The sequence below is a fragment of the Prionailurus bengalensis genome, chromosome B1 (assembly GCF_016509475.1).
Source record: "Prionailurus bengalensis isolate Pbe53 chromosome B1, Fcat_Pben_1.1_paternal_pri, whole genome shotgun sequence".
Taxonomy (NCBI): domain Eukaryota; kingdom Metazoa; phylum Chordata; class Mammalia; order Carnivora; family Felidae; genus Prionailurus; species Prionailurus bengalensis.
Window position 1 is genome coordinate 97075361 of NC_057344.1, and position 12610 is coordinate 97087970.

The 12610-nt window shown below is 34.6% G+C and overlaps 1 protein-coding gene across 2 annotated transcripts in view; it reads right to left on the minus strand.

The window, feature by feature from the left end:
* ABHD18 (abhydrolase domain containing 18) overlaps positions 1-12610 on the minus strand; it is a 51032-nt gene that overhangs the window by 19561 nt on the left and 18861 nt on the right. The window contains exons 2-4 of one of the 2 annotated variants that reach the window (XM_043568768.1): positions 8047-8155; positions 7326-7410; positions 3548-3648 (exon numbers count right to left, since the gene is read on the minus strand). In XM_043568768.1, the coding sequence (XP_043424703.1) occupies positions 3548-3648; positions 7326-7410; positions 8047-8138 (278 nt within the window). In that variant the 5' untranslated portion in view covers positions 8139-8155. Of the gene's footprint in view, positions 1-3547; positions 3649-7325; positions 7411-8046; positions 8156-12610 lie in introns of those variants that run through there. The other variant, XM_043568777.1, reaches the window with a different exon arrangement.

A 12610-nucleotide genomic window follows, 5' to 3' on the forward strand; every position in this document is an offset into this window, starting at 1 on the left:
GTTCGTGGGCTTGAGTCCCACATCAGGCTCTGCACTGCCGGCATGAAGCCTGCTTGGGATTCTCTCTCTCATCCTCTTTCTCTGCCCCTCCCCCACTCACTCTCTCAAAATTAATAAACTCAAAAAAAATTTTTTAAAAAGCATATTTACAGTGTCATGCAACAATCACCACCATCCATCTTCAGAACTTTATCTTCCTAAACTGGTTTACTTGCCTTTTTAATTTCCTTAGCAATTGATATTTTAGAATTATTATCTAGTATAATACTGCATTCTGTCAACTCAAGGTTTGACCTTAGGTAGCTGCATTCTCAGGCAACATAAACCTCAATTTTGAGCTTATTTTGCTTGTGCAGGGGACAATATCACTAGTTATCTATTATCAATAAATTGTTGAATAGAGAATACACACAAGTACATTAGGAGGGTTCAGTGGTTCTTTCTGTTTTGTGCTCATGGGAACTAACTCTTAATTTTTAATCTCTTCATCAAAACTGCCAATGTTAACAACTCTGCTTCATTTTGCATTCTCAGAACTGTCCTGCTTCTTGATATTTTGATGATTTGGGGTAAATAAAAACATTTAAAAATGCTTTCTGTGAAATGCTGGACATCTCTGCTATTATTTTTTTCCTTCTGTTTCATAGCATTCCATGTAGAGACTTCATTATTGGAGAATAGCTTTAAATTAATAAGAATATTTTATTACAGTAATAACTGACCACTCATCTAATAGAGGCTCACTAATTAGTCTGTCTGCTCATATTACAGTACCTTCTCACAAGAGTATTTTCCAGTGCCCGTGATGAATAGGTAGAGTTCATGTGAGCTCCTCAGCTACAGTTGATTGGGCCTGGGGTAGTACAAATTAGGGCAGTAAAGATTTGTTCTTTTGGTAGTCTGTAATTAGGACAGACTCTAGATTCTGTTGAGCTTTCAACATGAAGGCTCTGTGGAGCTGTGGTAGCTATTTTTTGTCACTGCATGAGAAGCAGAGAAAGATAAACTACCCACAGAGAAATGGCATGGGTCATAAAGCAGGGATAAGAGACCAGGAAGCATACAGGAAAGGGAGGTAGGGAAAGTATCTATATAGATCTTAATGGCTTCCCATTTTCAGCTTCCAAAATCTCTTTTTAAATACTGAGATAATAGACATATATTATTAGTTTCAAGTATATAATTTAATGATTTGATATATGTATGTATTGTGAAATGATCATCACAATAGTTAGCATCCATTACCACACATAGCTACAAAAATCCTTTTTCTTGTGATAAGAACTTTTAAGATCTACTGTCTTAGCAATTTTCAAATATACAATACAGTACTAACTACAGTCACCATGCTGTACATTATATTCTCAAGACTTATTTTATAACAAAGTTTGTACCTTTTGACCGCTTTCACCCAATTCACCCAGCCCCCACTCCCAACTCTGGCAACTACCAGTCTGTTCTTTGTATCTCTGAGTTCCAAGTTGTTGTCATCATTGTTTTAGATTCCACATATAAGTGAGAACATATGGTATCTGTCCTTGTTTGACTTATTTCACTTAGCATAATGTTCTCAAGGTCCATGTAGTTGCAAATGGGAGAATGTCCTTTTTTGTTGCTGTTGTTATTTAATTTACTTTGAAAAGAGAGGATGGAGGGGTAGAGACAGGGAGAGGGAGAGAGAGAATCCCAAGAAGGCTCTGTGCTGTCAGTGCAGAGCCCAACATGGGGCTCAATCCCACCAACCACGAGATCATGACCTGAGCCAAAATCAAGAGTCAGACACTTAACCGTTCAACCAACTGAGCCATGCACGTGCCCCTGGAGAATTTCCTTCTTTCTTATGTCTGAATAATACTGCACTCCTTTTATATACCACTTCCTTATCCTTTCATCCACTGATGGACATTTAGGTTGGATCCATGTCTTGGCTATTGTAAATAATGCTGCAATGAACACGGGGGTGCAGATATTTTCTCAAATCAATGTTCTTGTTTCCCTCAAATATATACCCAGAAGTGGAGTTGCTGGATCATATATGGTAGTTCTATTTTTAATTTTTTAAAAAAAAATTTTAATGTTTATTTTCTTGAGAGAGAGACAGAGTATAAGCGGGGGAGAAGCAGAGAAAGGGAGCCGAAGTAGGCTCCAGGCTCTGAGCTGTTAGCATAGAGCCCGATGTGGGGCTCAAACTCATGAACTGTGAGATCACAACCTGAGGCAAAGTAGGATGCTTAACTGACTGAGCCACGCAGGTGCCCCGCCCTGTGTGTATTTTAAAAGAATGTGTATTCAGGTGCTGTTGGATATAATATTTTGTGAATATCTAGGTTAAGTCCACTTGATCTAATGAGTAGTTTGAGTCCAATGTTTTCTTACTGATTTTCTGTCTGGATCATCTATCCATTGCTGCAAGTCAGGTATTAAAGCTCCCTACTGTTATTCTATTGCTGCCTTCAAGTTTGTTAATTTTTTAAATATATATTTAGCTCCTATATTGGGTACATAAATATTTACAAATGTTATATCCTCTTGTTAGACTGATCCCTTTATCATTATATAATGACCTTCTTTACTCCTTATCCAGTGTTTGTTTTTAATGTTTATTTTTGAGAAAGAGGGAGGGAGGGGCAGAGAGAGGGGGGAACAAAGAATCTGAAGCAGGCTCTGTGCTGACAGCAGACAGCTCGATTCAGGGCTCAAACTCATGAACCATTAGATCATGACCTGAACCAAAGTCAGATGCTTAACTGACTGAGCCACCCAGGTGCCCCTCCAATCTTTGTCTTTTTTGTATGATATAATATAGCTATCTTCATTTTCTTTTGACTTTCATTTGCATGGAATATCTTTTTCCATACCTTTACTTTCAGTCTATGTATGTCCTTCATCTGAAGTGAATCTTTTTTTCTTAAACAGTTTTCTTTTAAAGCTTATTTATTTAAGTAATCTTTACACTCAATGTGGGGCTCGAACTCACAAACCCGAGATCAAGAGTTGAATGATCTTCCAACTGAGCCAGCTAGGTGCCCTGGAAGTGAGTCTTTTATAGGCAGCACATACTTGAGTCCTGTTTTTTCTTTTTTTTCAATCCATTCAGCCAGTCTAAGTCTTTTGATTAGAGAATTCAGTTGGTTTACATTTAAAGTGATTATTGACCATTATAAATTTATTATTGCCATTTTGTTTATTGTTTTCTGGCTGTTGTGTTATTCTTTTTATTATTTTATTATTCATTTGTTCCTTTCTTCTTTTTGTCTCTTTGTGATTTGATGATTTTCTGTAGTGGAATGCTTAGATTTCTTTCTCTTTGTCTTTTGTTTATCTAATAGGTTTTATCTTTGTGGTTCCATTAGGCTTATATAAATTATCTTATTTATAACAGTCTCTTTTCTATAGTTTTATTCTGCTTCACCCCACGTTTACCGGGAGCAATGCTAAATAATTATTGCAATTAATGCTAACCAATTAAAAATAGTATGCCATTGATATTATAATTGTAAGTAAAACATAACTTACTACTTTAAACTTTCTGAATAAAAATTCTTACCTTGCAATAACAGATTCAATTGGCATTATATCAGGCACATAGTGGGCCATGGGGGAAACAAAGTGTCCATCTAGGATCTTACAGTCTGACTGCTCTTCAATCTAAAAGAAAAGCAAGACCAAAATGTATACATACATATAGACTAAGGTCTATCATGCATGTTTTAATATAAAAAAGTTCCATTCAATTAAAAATTTTTTCACTGACTACCATGTATTCTTTTGCCCCAGTCAGTTTTCTGAAGGCATGGCTCCTCACACACATTTCTTTTCCTTTTACATCCTTTACTACAGGCTAGTTGGAAAAGTAAACTATAAATAAACTGCGTTTGTACAAAAGCATGAAATAAGTCAATAAAATACTAGTTGGAAGAATTCAAAAATATCAAAGTAAACATAAGAACAATTTACAAAGAAACTGCAAAAATAATTTACCACAATCAAATAAGGGTTGACTTGATGTTTAAGCAATCCATTGAGACAATGAGTCATATAAACATTAAATAAGGAGAAATGTATGTTTATATTTATAGCAAAGGCATTTGCTAATGTCTGACACCTAAACTTTCCCTTCATCAGTTATTTTTTATAAATAAAAAATCTTTATCAGGTCAGTAATCAAAATTAAATTAGCAGTAAAGCACCACATATTTTCATTAAAATTGTAAACAAAAAATTTTATCTGTGGATACCATATATAACCATCTTATTTTAAAACAAAAATTCTAGCCAGTAATGTCTTATTAAATAATCCACATTTTGTTTTGCATGTGACTTAAAATGCTACTTTATCATGAAGTAAGTTTTAATAAGTTATAACATTATTTTCAATCCTTTATTGGGTTTTATAAGTCTATCTTTTTCCCCCCACTCGTTTAAAAGGTTTTTTTTTGGTTTTTGGCTTCCAAGTTTTTATTTAAATTCTAGCTAGTTAACATACAGTGCAATATTAGTTTCAGATGTAGAATTTAGTGGTTCATCACTTAACATCAAATACCCAGTGCACATCACAGCAAGTGCCCTCCTTAATCCCCATCACCTGTTTAACCCATTCCTCCATCTGCCTCCCCTCTGGTAGCCATCAATTTGTTTTCTATAGTTAAGAGTCTGTTTCTTGGTTTGCCTCCCTCTCTCTCTTTTTTCCCCTTTGGTTCATTTGTTTCTTAAATTCCACATATGAGTGAAATCACACAGTATTTTTTTCACTGAGCTTAATACTAACTCCATCCACGTCATTGCGAATGGCAAGATTTCATTCTTTTTTTATGGTTGAGTAATATTCCAGTGTGTGTGTGTGTGTGTGTGTGTGTGTGTGTGTGTGTGTGTATACACTACATCTTCTTCATCCATTCATCAGGTGATGGCCACTTGGGCTGTCTCCATAATCTGGCTATTGTAGATAATGCTTATTAGCCTACCTTTCATTTATACCAGTATCATGCTGTTTGATCATGCTGCAGCTTTATAATATCTATTGACAAATGACTGAAGTAGGTTTTCCTTATCACTCTTCTTTTTTAGGTGTTCCTGATCTGATTGTACTTTCATGATTCTTCCCAAAATAATTTTAAGATCATTTTATAGACTTCAGTTCTAAATTGAGTATTTCAATTAGGATTGCACTGCATTTTTTGAAAATGGTAAGGAGACCTGATGTGTACAATATGAATTTATATGATTTAGAATAAATTATTTGATAAAGGAGACAGCACAGATTAATGTGAAAGGGAGTAATAATCCCACAAATAGTGTTGGGACAAATGGCAACTTGATAAGAAAAAAAAGCAATTTAGAACCATAAGTAATATAGACTTAAAAATTAAACCAGCTATAACTCAACAATAAAAAGATGAATAACCCGGTTAAAAATAGGCAATGATTTCATAGATGTCTCCAAAGAAGATATACAAATGGCCATAAGCACATGAAAAGATGCTCAACATCACAGTTATAAGGGAAAGGCATATTGAAAACCACCCACTAGGATGGCTATTTAATACAAATAGTGTGAATGTGGACAAATTGGACTATTATACACTACTGGTGGGGAAAGTAAAATGGTGCACTTTGGAAAACAGTTCTTAGTTCGTCAAAAAGTTAAGCACAGAATTACCATATGACCCAGAAATTCCACTACTAGATTAATATCAAAAAAATTCAAAACATATATACACAAAATCACTTGAACATGAATGTTCACAGCCTTATTGATAATAGTCAAAGAGCAGAAACAATCCATATGTTCATTAGCTGATAAATGGAAAAACAAAATGTCACATATCTATACAATGGAATATTATTTAGCAATAAAAAAGGTAATGTTACATAACATGGATGAACCAAGAAATTTTTGCTAAGTGAAATAAGCCAGACACAAAGACCTCATATTATATGATTCCATTTATATGAAAAGTCTAGAATAGGTCCATTGAGATAGCAGATTAGTGGCTGCTAACAGGTGGGAGGCTGGGGAAGTAGGAAGTAACATCTAATGGGTACATAGTTTCTTTTTGAGGAGATAAAAATGTTCTGGAATTAGGTAATAATAGTGGTGATGTTTGCACATGTTAGGAAGAATAATAAAAAACAACAACACTTAACTGCACACCTTAAAAAAGGTGTATTTCATGGCAGGTGAATTTTACCTCAATTTTTAAAAACCAAAAGAGACAGTAATGGGAACAATAGAGGAAGAGGAAGGGATGCATCCCCAAATCTTAACAGTAATTTTTCCTTGGGATACAAATAGAATTAAGCAGTGGAAAGTGACAGAAAGTTAGCTTTTTGATTTTTTACTTGGTATGCTTTTAATTTGTTTGTTTTAAGCCTGTGATTTTTAATAGGAAAAAAACCAGGTAAATAGTAACATTTAGCAAAATTTGAGGGAGAAATGTTCTAAATCCAGAAGCTATAGAAAGAATAGCTATATGGTATGGATAAGGGATTTCCAATGTATAAAATTTTGTTTTTAGTAGTGGAACTGTTTTGAAAAATGAAATCCTCTAAGGATATCCAATACATATAAGAGATGAAAATAGAGTTACTTTGATTGAAGGGCAATGAGAGATATGAAGGCTATGCATTTGTACCCCTTCCCCAACAATACTTCAATTATCCAATTATATAATCCTAGAACTTTTTTACAGAAAAACATGGTTGCTAAAAAACAACACTATTTCAAATATATTCTCTAATTTTCTCTAATGTTACTGAGTTTTCTTTCTACCATTCTTTCACCAATTAACTATTTCCCATAACATTTCCCTGATGTTATTTAATAGGCGTTTTGGTTAACAACTTCTCATGTGCTGATTCTCCAAGTAGAATACTTCCCTGTATTACTCATAATTCTTCTTAAATATTTTAATCCTTCTGATCCTAAAGATACAAAATGAGGCTCAAAAAGATGAAGCCTTAAATATTTTCTTCTGTTTAAGCAAGTACTAAATATATGCTCTCATATACATGATTACAATTATTATAAGCATCCTATTAGGATACATATGGTATTTATTTTAATCATATTAAATGAAAAGTCTATACTGTACTCATGTTTTTGGTGTTATTATTATACTCCAATATTCAACTTATTCTTTTTTTAAGCTTTATTTTATTATTATTATTATTATTTAAGATTTTATTTTCAAGTAATGTCTATACCCAACATGGGCTTGAACTCACTCCACTGACTGAGCCAGCCAGACACCCCTCAACCTATTCTTGACACATATTTATGTTAAACCAGAATTTCTGTAATTGCATTTCTTTCATTTAAATACCTTATCAATGTGTACTGGGTAATCACTTGAAACCAGATTCTGACATCTTTCTCGATTTCCAATCATCTTTCTGAATTCGAAGAGTCTATTAGGATAAGGGGGGAAAAAGGGAAAAATTCAGTATGCCCATTATACAGGGAGTGATGTATAATGCTGAAAAATTTGCAAGTCCAGTTCATAAGCTATGTTAAAATTTAATTCAAATCATTAGAGAAAAAGATGAGGCTACTGGTTTTTATTCAAGCTGGACATCTTATCCATAAAACATTTGAGAAATATCATTGTTCAGAAAGCAATTAACATATGCAATACTCAAAATTAAAGGCATAAATCCTGAAAATTCATTTTCTTAAGTCCAGATACTTCTATGACCTACAGTATATCCCAGCTTTACAGTCATTACAAATTCAATTTACATGAGGAAGCTCTATCCCTGGAAACTATAAGCAACTTAAAAATAAAGTTCAAAATCTACTTTGTATTTGAGAGCTCTTTATTTTTAATTTTAAAATTACTTTTAACATAATTTATGATTATATGGGATAAAACAGAAATAATTAAAAAGACAGAAGAGATAAAGCAATTTAATATTTTATATACTTTAATGCTTAAGTTGTCAATCACTTCATATTTATAACAAAGGATTGTATCACTGAAAAAAAATTTTTAATTTTTTTTACTAAAACAAATTTAGAATAAACATTAAGAAAAAAGTGGTTACCTTTTGAGATCCTCTGGCCTCCCCCATCCTCTGATAAAAAGTTTTGTGAGGAGAAGTCTCCGGTATAGAATATCTAACTTGCTGACACCCATTAGTAACAAACAAACATCTATGAAACAAAATTTAAAATAACTTTAAAATATTTTATTTTAGGCACTAGGTCAATTTCCTAGCCATCTCTTTAAATATCAGGTAAAAATTACAGATTGATCTACTCTCCTTGGAACTTTGCAACTTTCAAACACACTATCCATTTATCTGTGTGTATTTATTTTATTTTAGAAAGAGTGTGCATGTGCGAGTGGGGGAGGGGCAGAGGGGGGAGGGGTAAAGGGAGGGAGAGGGAGAGGGAGAGAGAGAGAGAGAGAGAGGCAGGGGGAGGGAAAGAGAGAGAGAGACAGACAGACAAAGAATCTTAATCTCTGTTCAGCATGGAGCCTGATGCTGGGCTCCATCCCACGACCCTGGGATCATGACCTCAGCCAAAATAAAGAGTCCAACGCTCAAGCAACTAAGCCACCCAGGTGCCACATATATATGCGTGTGTGTGTGTGTGTTTAATTTATTTATTTTGAGTGAGAGCAAGTGAGCATGAGCAGGGCCGGGGCAGAGGGAGGGAGACAGAGAATCCCAAGCAGGCTCCCTACTGTTAGTTCAGAGGCCGACGTGGGGCTCACATTCATAAACCGAACAGTGAGATCATGACCTTAGCCCAAACCAAGAGTTAGATGCCTACCCAACTGAGCCAGCAGGTGCCAATATACTGTATATTTTTAACTATAGTTACCATAATGTACATTACACCCCCCAGAACTATTTATCTTACAGATCTTAAAAATATTCATTGCAAGAAAAAAATATGTAACTGTATTTGGTGATGGATGTTAAACTTATTGTGATAATCATTTCACAATATATACGTAAGTCAAATCATTATGCTGTAAGTTTTAAATTAATACAATGTTACATATTAATTATATGTCAATAAAACTGGAGAAAAAATTTAAGATTGAGATTAAACTATGTACCTTAAATTTATTCTCTCGTATATAAGACGTGAAATATAGACAAAAGGAACTGGGATGAAAGTAGAGAAGATAAACTGTGTATTCTTTTAGGGTAAGGTCTTCCCATCTTCAGCACAGCAACTAACACTCAATATTTATTGGATAACAATAGCTGTAGCTATTACTTATGTAGTACTGTACAATCTGCCACGCATCATTTTGTAAAAATACAAACACATATACATACACATTCTTGTTTAAACCTCCCAACAACTTTATGAAGAAGGATCTATTATCCCAACTGAAGCACGGAGAAAATAGGTGATTTATCTAAGATCACAGAGCTAGTGGTAGGTAGAGCTAAAACTGAATCCCAGGCACACAGCAAGATCTAACTACTATTCTACATTGCCTGTCTACTAAACTATGATTCATGAAAACTTTGTACCACTTATTTAACTTTCCCAAATATTTCTAAAGTGTTTTTTTTAATTTAATTTTATTTTTAAATACCTGCCTGTCTTTTCAAACGGAATGGTGTAGTTTTGATTTGTGGGCAAAATGTGATTCATTTTCAGGGTTTATTCTACCTAGAAAAATGGAAAATAGAAATGTGCATTTCTATCAGTGAGCTTTAGTAAGTACTTATCTATTATTTTGAATGTTTTAATGGAACCACCACTTATGTTTTATACTTTTGCTCTTTGATTTGTAACAAAATACAAGTTTAACTTAATGTTCCTCTTTGTTTACATAGGTATACAACCCAAACTACCATTAAGTGGGCTGGTACTTTATTGTTTTTATGACTGGACCAGCAAAACCAAATCATTCATATTGCCTCTCACAATTCTTAGGACCAAGAACAAACAATTACTAGATAATGTACTTGTTAAGCAATACAGTATAAAGACAGAGTACAGTATTTAGTATTTCTTAATACCACTTTCTTTTTGCCAATTTTCATGTGTTAATCAATTTTTATTCCTTTAATTTTTTTAAAAAAATTTTATCCACCTTTGAGAGAGAGACACACACACACACAGAGTACAAGTAGGGGAGGAGCAGAGAGAGAGGGAGGCACAGAATCCAAAGCAGGCTCCAGGCTCTGAGCTGTCAGTGCAGAGCCTGACATGGGGCTTGAACTCGCGAGCTGAGAGATCATAACCTGAGCTGAAGTCTGATGATTAACTGACTGAGACACCCAGGCGCCCCAATTAATTTTTAACCTTGATTAAAATTTGGTTTTGGCATAATAATGTTACGGAAAAGAAACCATAATGCACATCCAGCTTTGTTTATTATACTACTTGTATCTACCGCTATAAATAAATAAACGTATTCTGGTTACCAGAGTCCGGTAAATTATCATCATTCAGTGTCCCAAAAATGCAAGTTTCTGAACTTTTAAGAATATTACTTTTTTCATTTAAGCAACAAATATTAAGTGCTTACTATATGCTAAGCATTATTTTAGGTCCTGTGCTATGAGATGATCAAGGCACATTCTTCCTTTCACAGATCTTGTATTTTCATGTAGGAAAAATATTATTTTTTTTAAAAAGCAAAGAATAGATGATGACAATACTATAAAGATAATATAACAAGAGAGTGTGATAAAGAAGACTCCTTTGATTGTCCAAAAAAAGCCCCACTTAACCAAAGAGGTAACATTTAAGCCAAGACCTACATAAGAAGCAGCAGCCAAAACTTTAAACTGCAAATCTCATTAAAATTATGTACTTCCTGAAGTCTACTCATGGACAATGTTCAAATAAAATTTGTAAAAACTATCTAGTTAGTTGGTAAAGCACAGGAATAGATAATTTACGTAAGGGGAAGGCAAAAGAAAATGATCACATGCCCTCTTCTTTGCTATTTCACAGATTCTCACTGTAACTTTTTTGTTTAAGTAGGCTTCATGCCCATCACTGAGCCCAATGTGGAGCTTGAACTCATGACCCTGAGATCAAGACCTGAGCGTGAGTCAGATGCTTAAGACTGAGCCTCCCAGGCACTCACTCATTTTAACATTTTTAAATTCAAACAATAGAGAAGGAGACACAGTAAAAAGAGGAAGAATAGTCTTGTTCCCATTACTTCCTTCTACATTTCAGAGATACTTAGTCCTAACAGTTTGGAATTTGTTTTCCTTGATATTATTTACTTACCTACACAAACTCAAAACTTAGGAGGGGCACCTGGATGGCTCAGTCAGTTAAATGTCCGACTTCAGCTCAGGTCATTATCTCCCAGTTCGTGAGTTTGAGCCATGGAAAGGGCTCTGTGCTGACAGCTCAGAGCCTGGAGTCTGTTTCAGATTCCTTGTCTCCCTCTTTCTCTGCCCCTCCCCCACTTGTACTCTGTCTCTGAGTCTCTCAAAAATAAACGTTAAAAAAATTTTTTTTAATTAAAAAACTTAGTTTTGGCAGGATTCAAACAACATAAAAATATATACAGCAAAGCTGAGAAGTCTCTCTTTACTCCTGTGAAGCTTCCTCTCTTCCCAAATGGTGACCGTTGTTTTTAATGTTATATACCTGTGAGCCCTATCCATTTATACATGTACACATATTTTAGGAGTTTTTGGTGTTTTTTTTTTTTTTAAGACAGAAGGGACCAACTTCATATTTGTCTTTTTCCAATGTTCTTCCTCACCATGCTGATTTATAGGACCGCCTCATTTTTTTTCTAATAATAGGTGAGTTCAGCCCATTTATATTTATTATGATACCTTTTGGGTTTAGTTTTTGTTCCATTTTTGGTTTTACTGATTTTTTTGGTTTTTAAAAATTATTCACATTTAATTGTTTTACATTTGAGTATATATAAATTTGAAAGAGATATTTAAGGTTCAGTATGTCAAAATGGCTAAGAGCATACACTTTTCCCTTGGTTGAATCCTCTATCATGTGACTTTGCGCAAGTTGCTTATCCTTTCTGTCATATACCTGTGAGTCATCTGTAAAATGGGGATAATGACAGTACTTACCTGTAAGGATTGGCATGAGAAGTAATTGAGTTACTTGGGCTCCTGGGTGGCTCAGTTGGTTAAGCATCCCACTTCTGCCCAGGTCATGATCTCATGGTTCATGACTTTGAGCCCCCCCTCAGGCTCTCTGCTGTTAGCACAGAGCCCACTCCAGATCCTCTGATCGCCTCTCTCTGCCCCTCCTCTGCTTACATGTGCATGCATCCTTTCTCTCTCTCAAAAATAAACATCTAAGGAATAGAAATAAAAAATAAATAAAATGAGTTACTATTTATGAAGCACTTAAACAGTACTTTGAAATTTAAGTGTTATACCTACTGCTAATACCAACAATATTACTGATTATCACCTACTGCTAATACCAACAATATTACTGATTATCCTTATTGTGGGGTCTCCCAAATGGATGGCGGGGGCACCAAATATGGGGCAACCCGACTGGGTGGAAGCCAGCAGTGCAAAAGGTGAAAGAATTCATCCAAGAGAGAACAATGGAGACAGACGTTTATGAATACACTCACTGCAAGGAAGCTGCAGGCAGGATAGCAAAACAGAGACTGTCTGC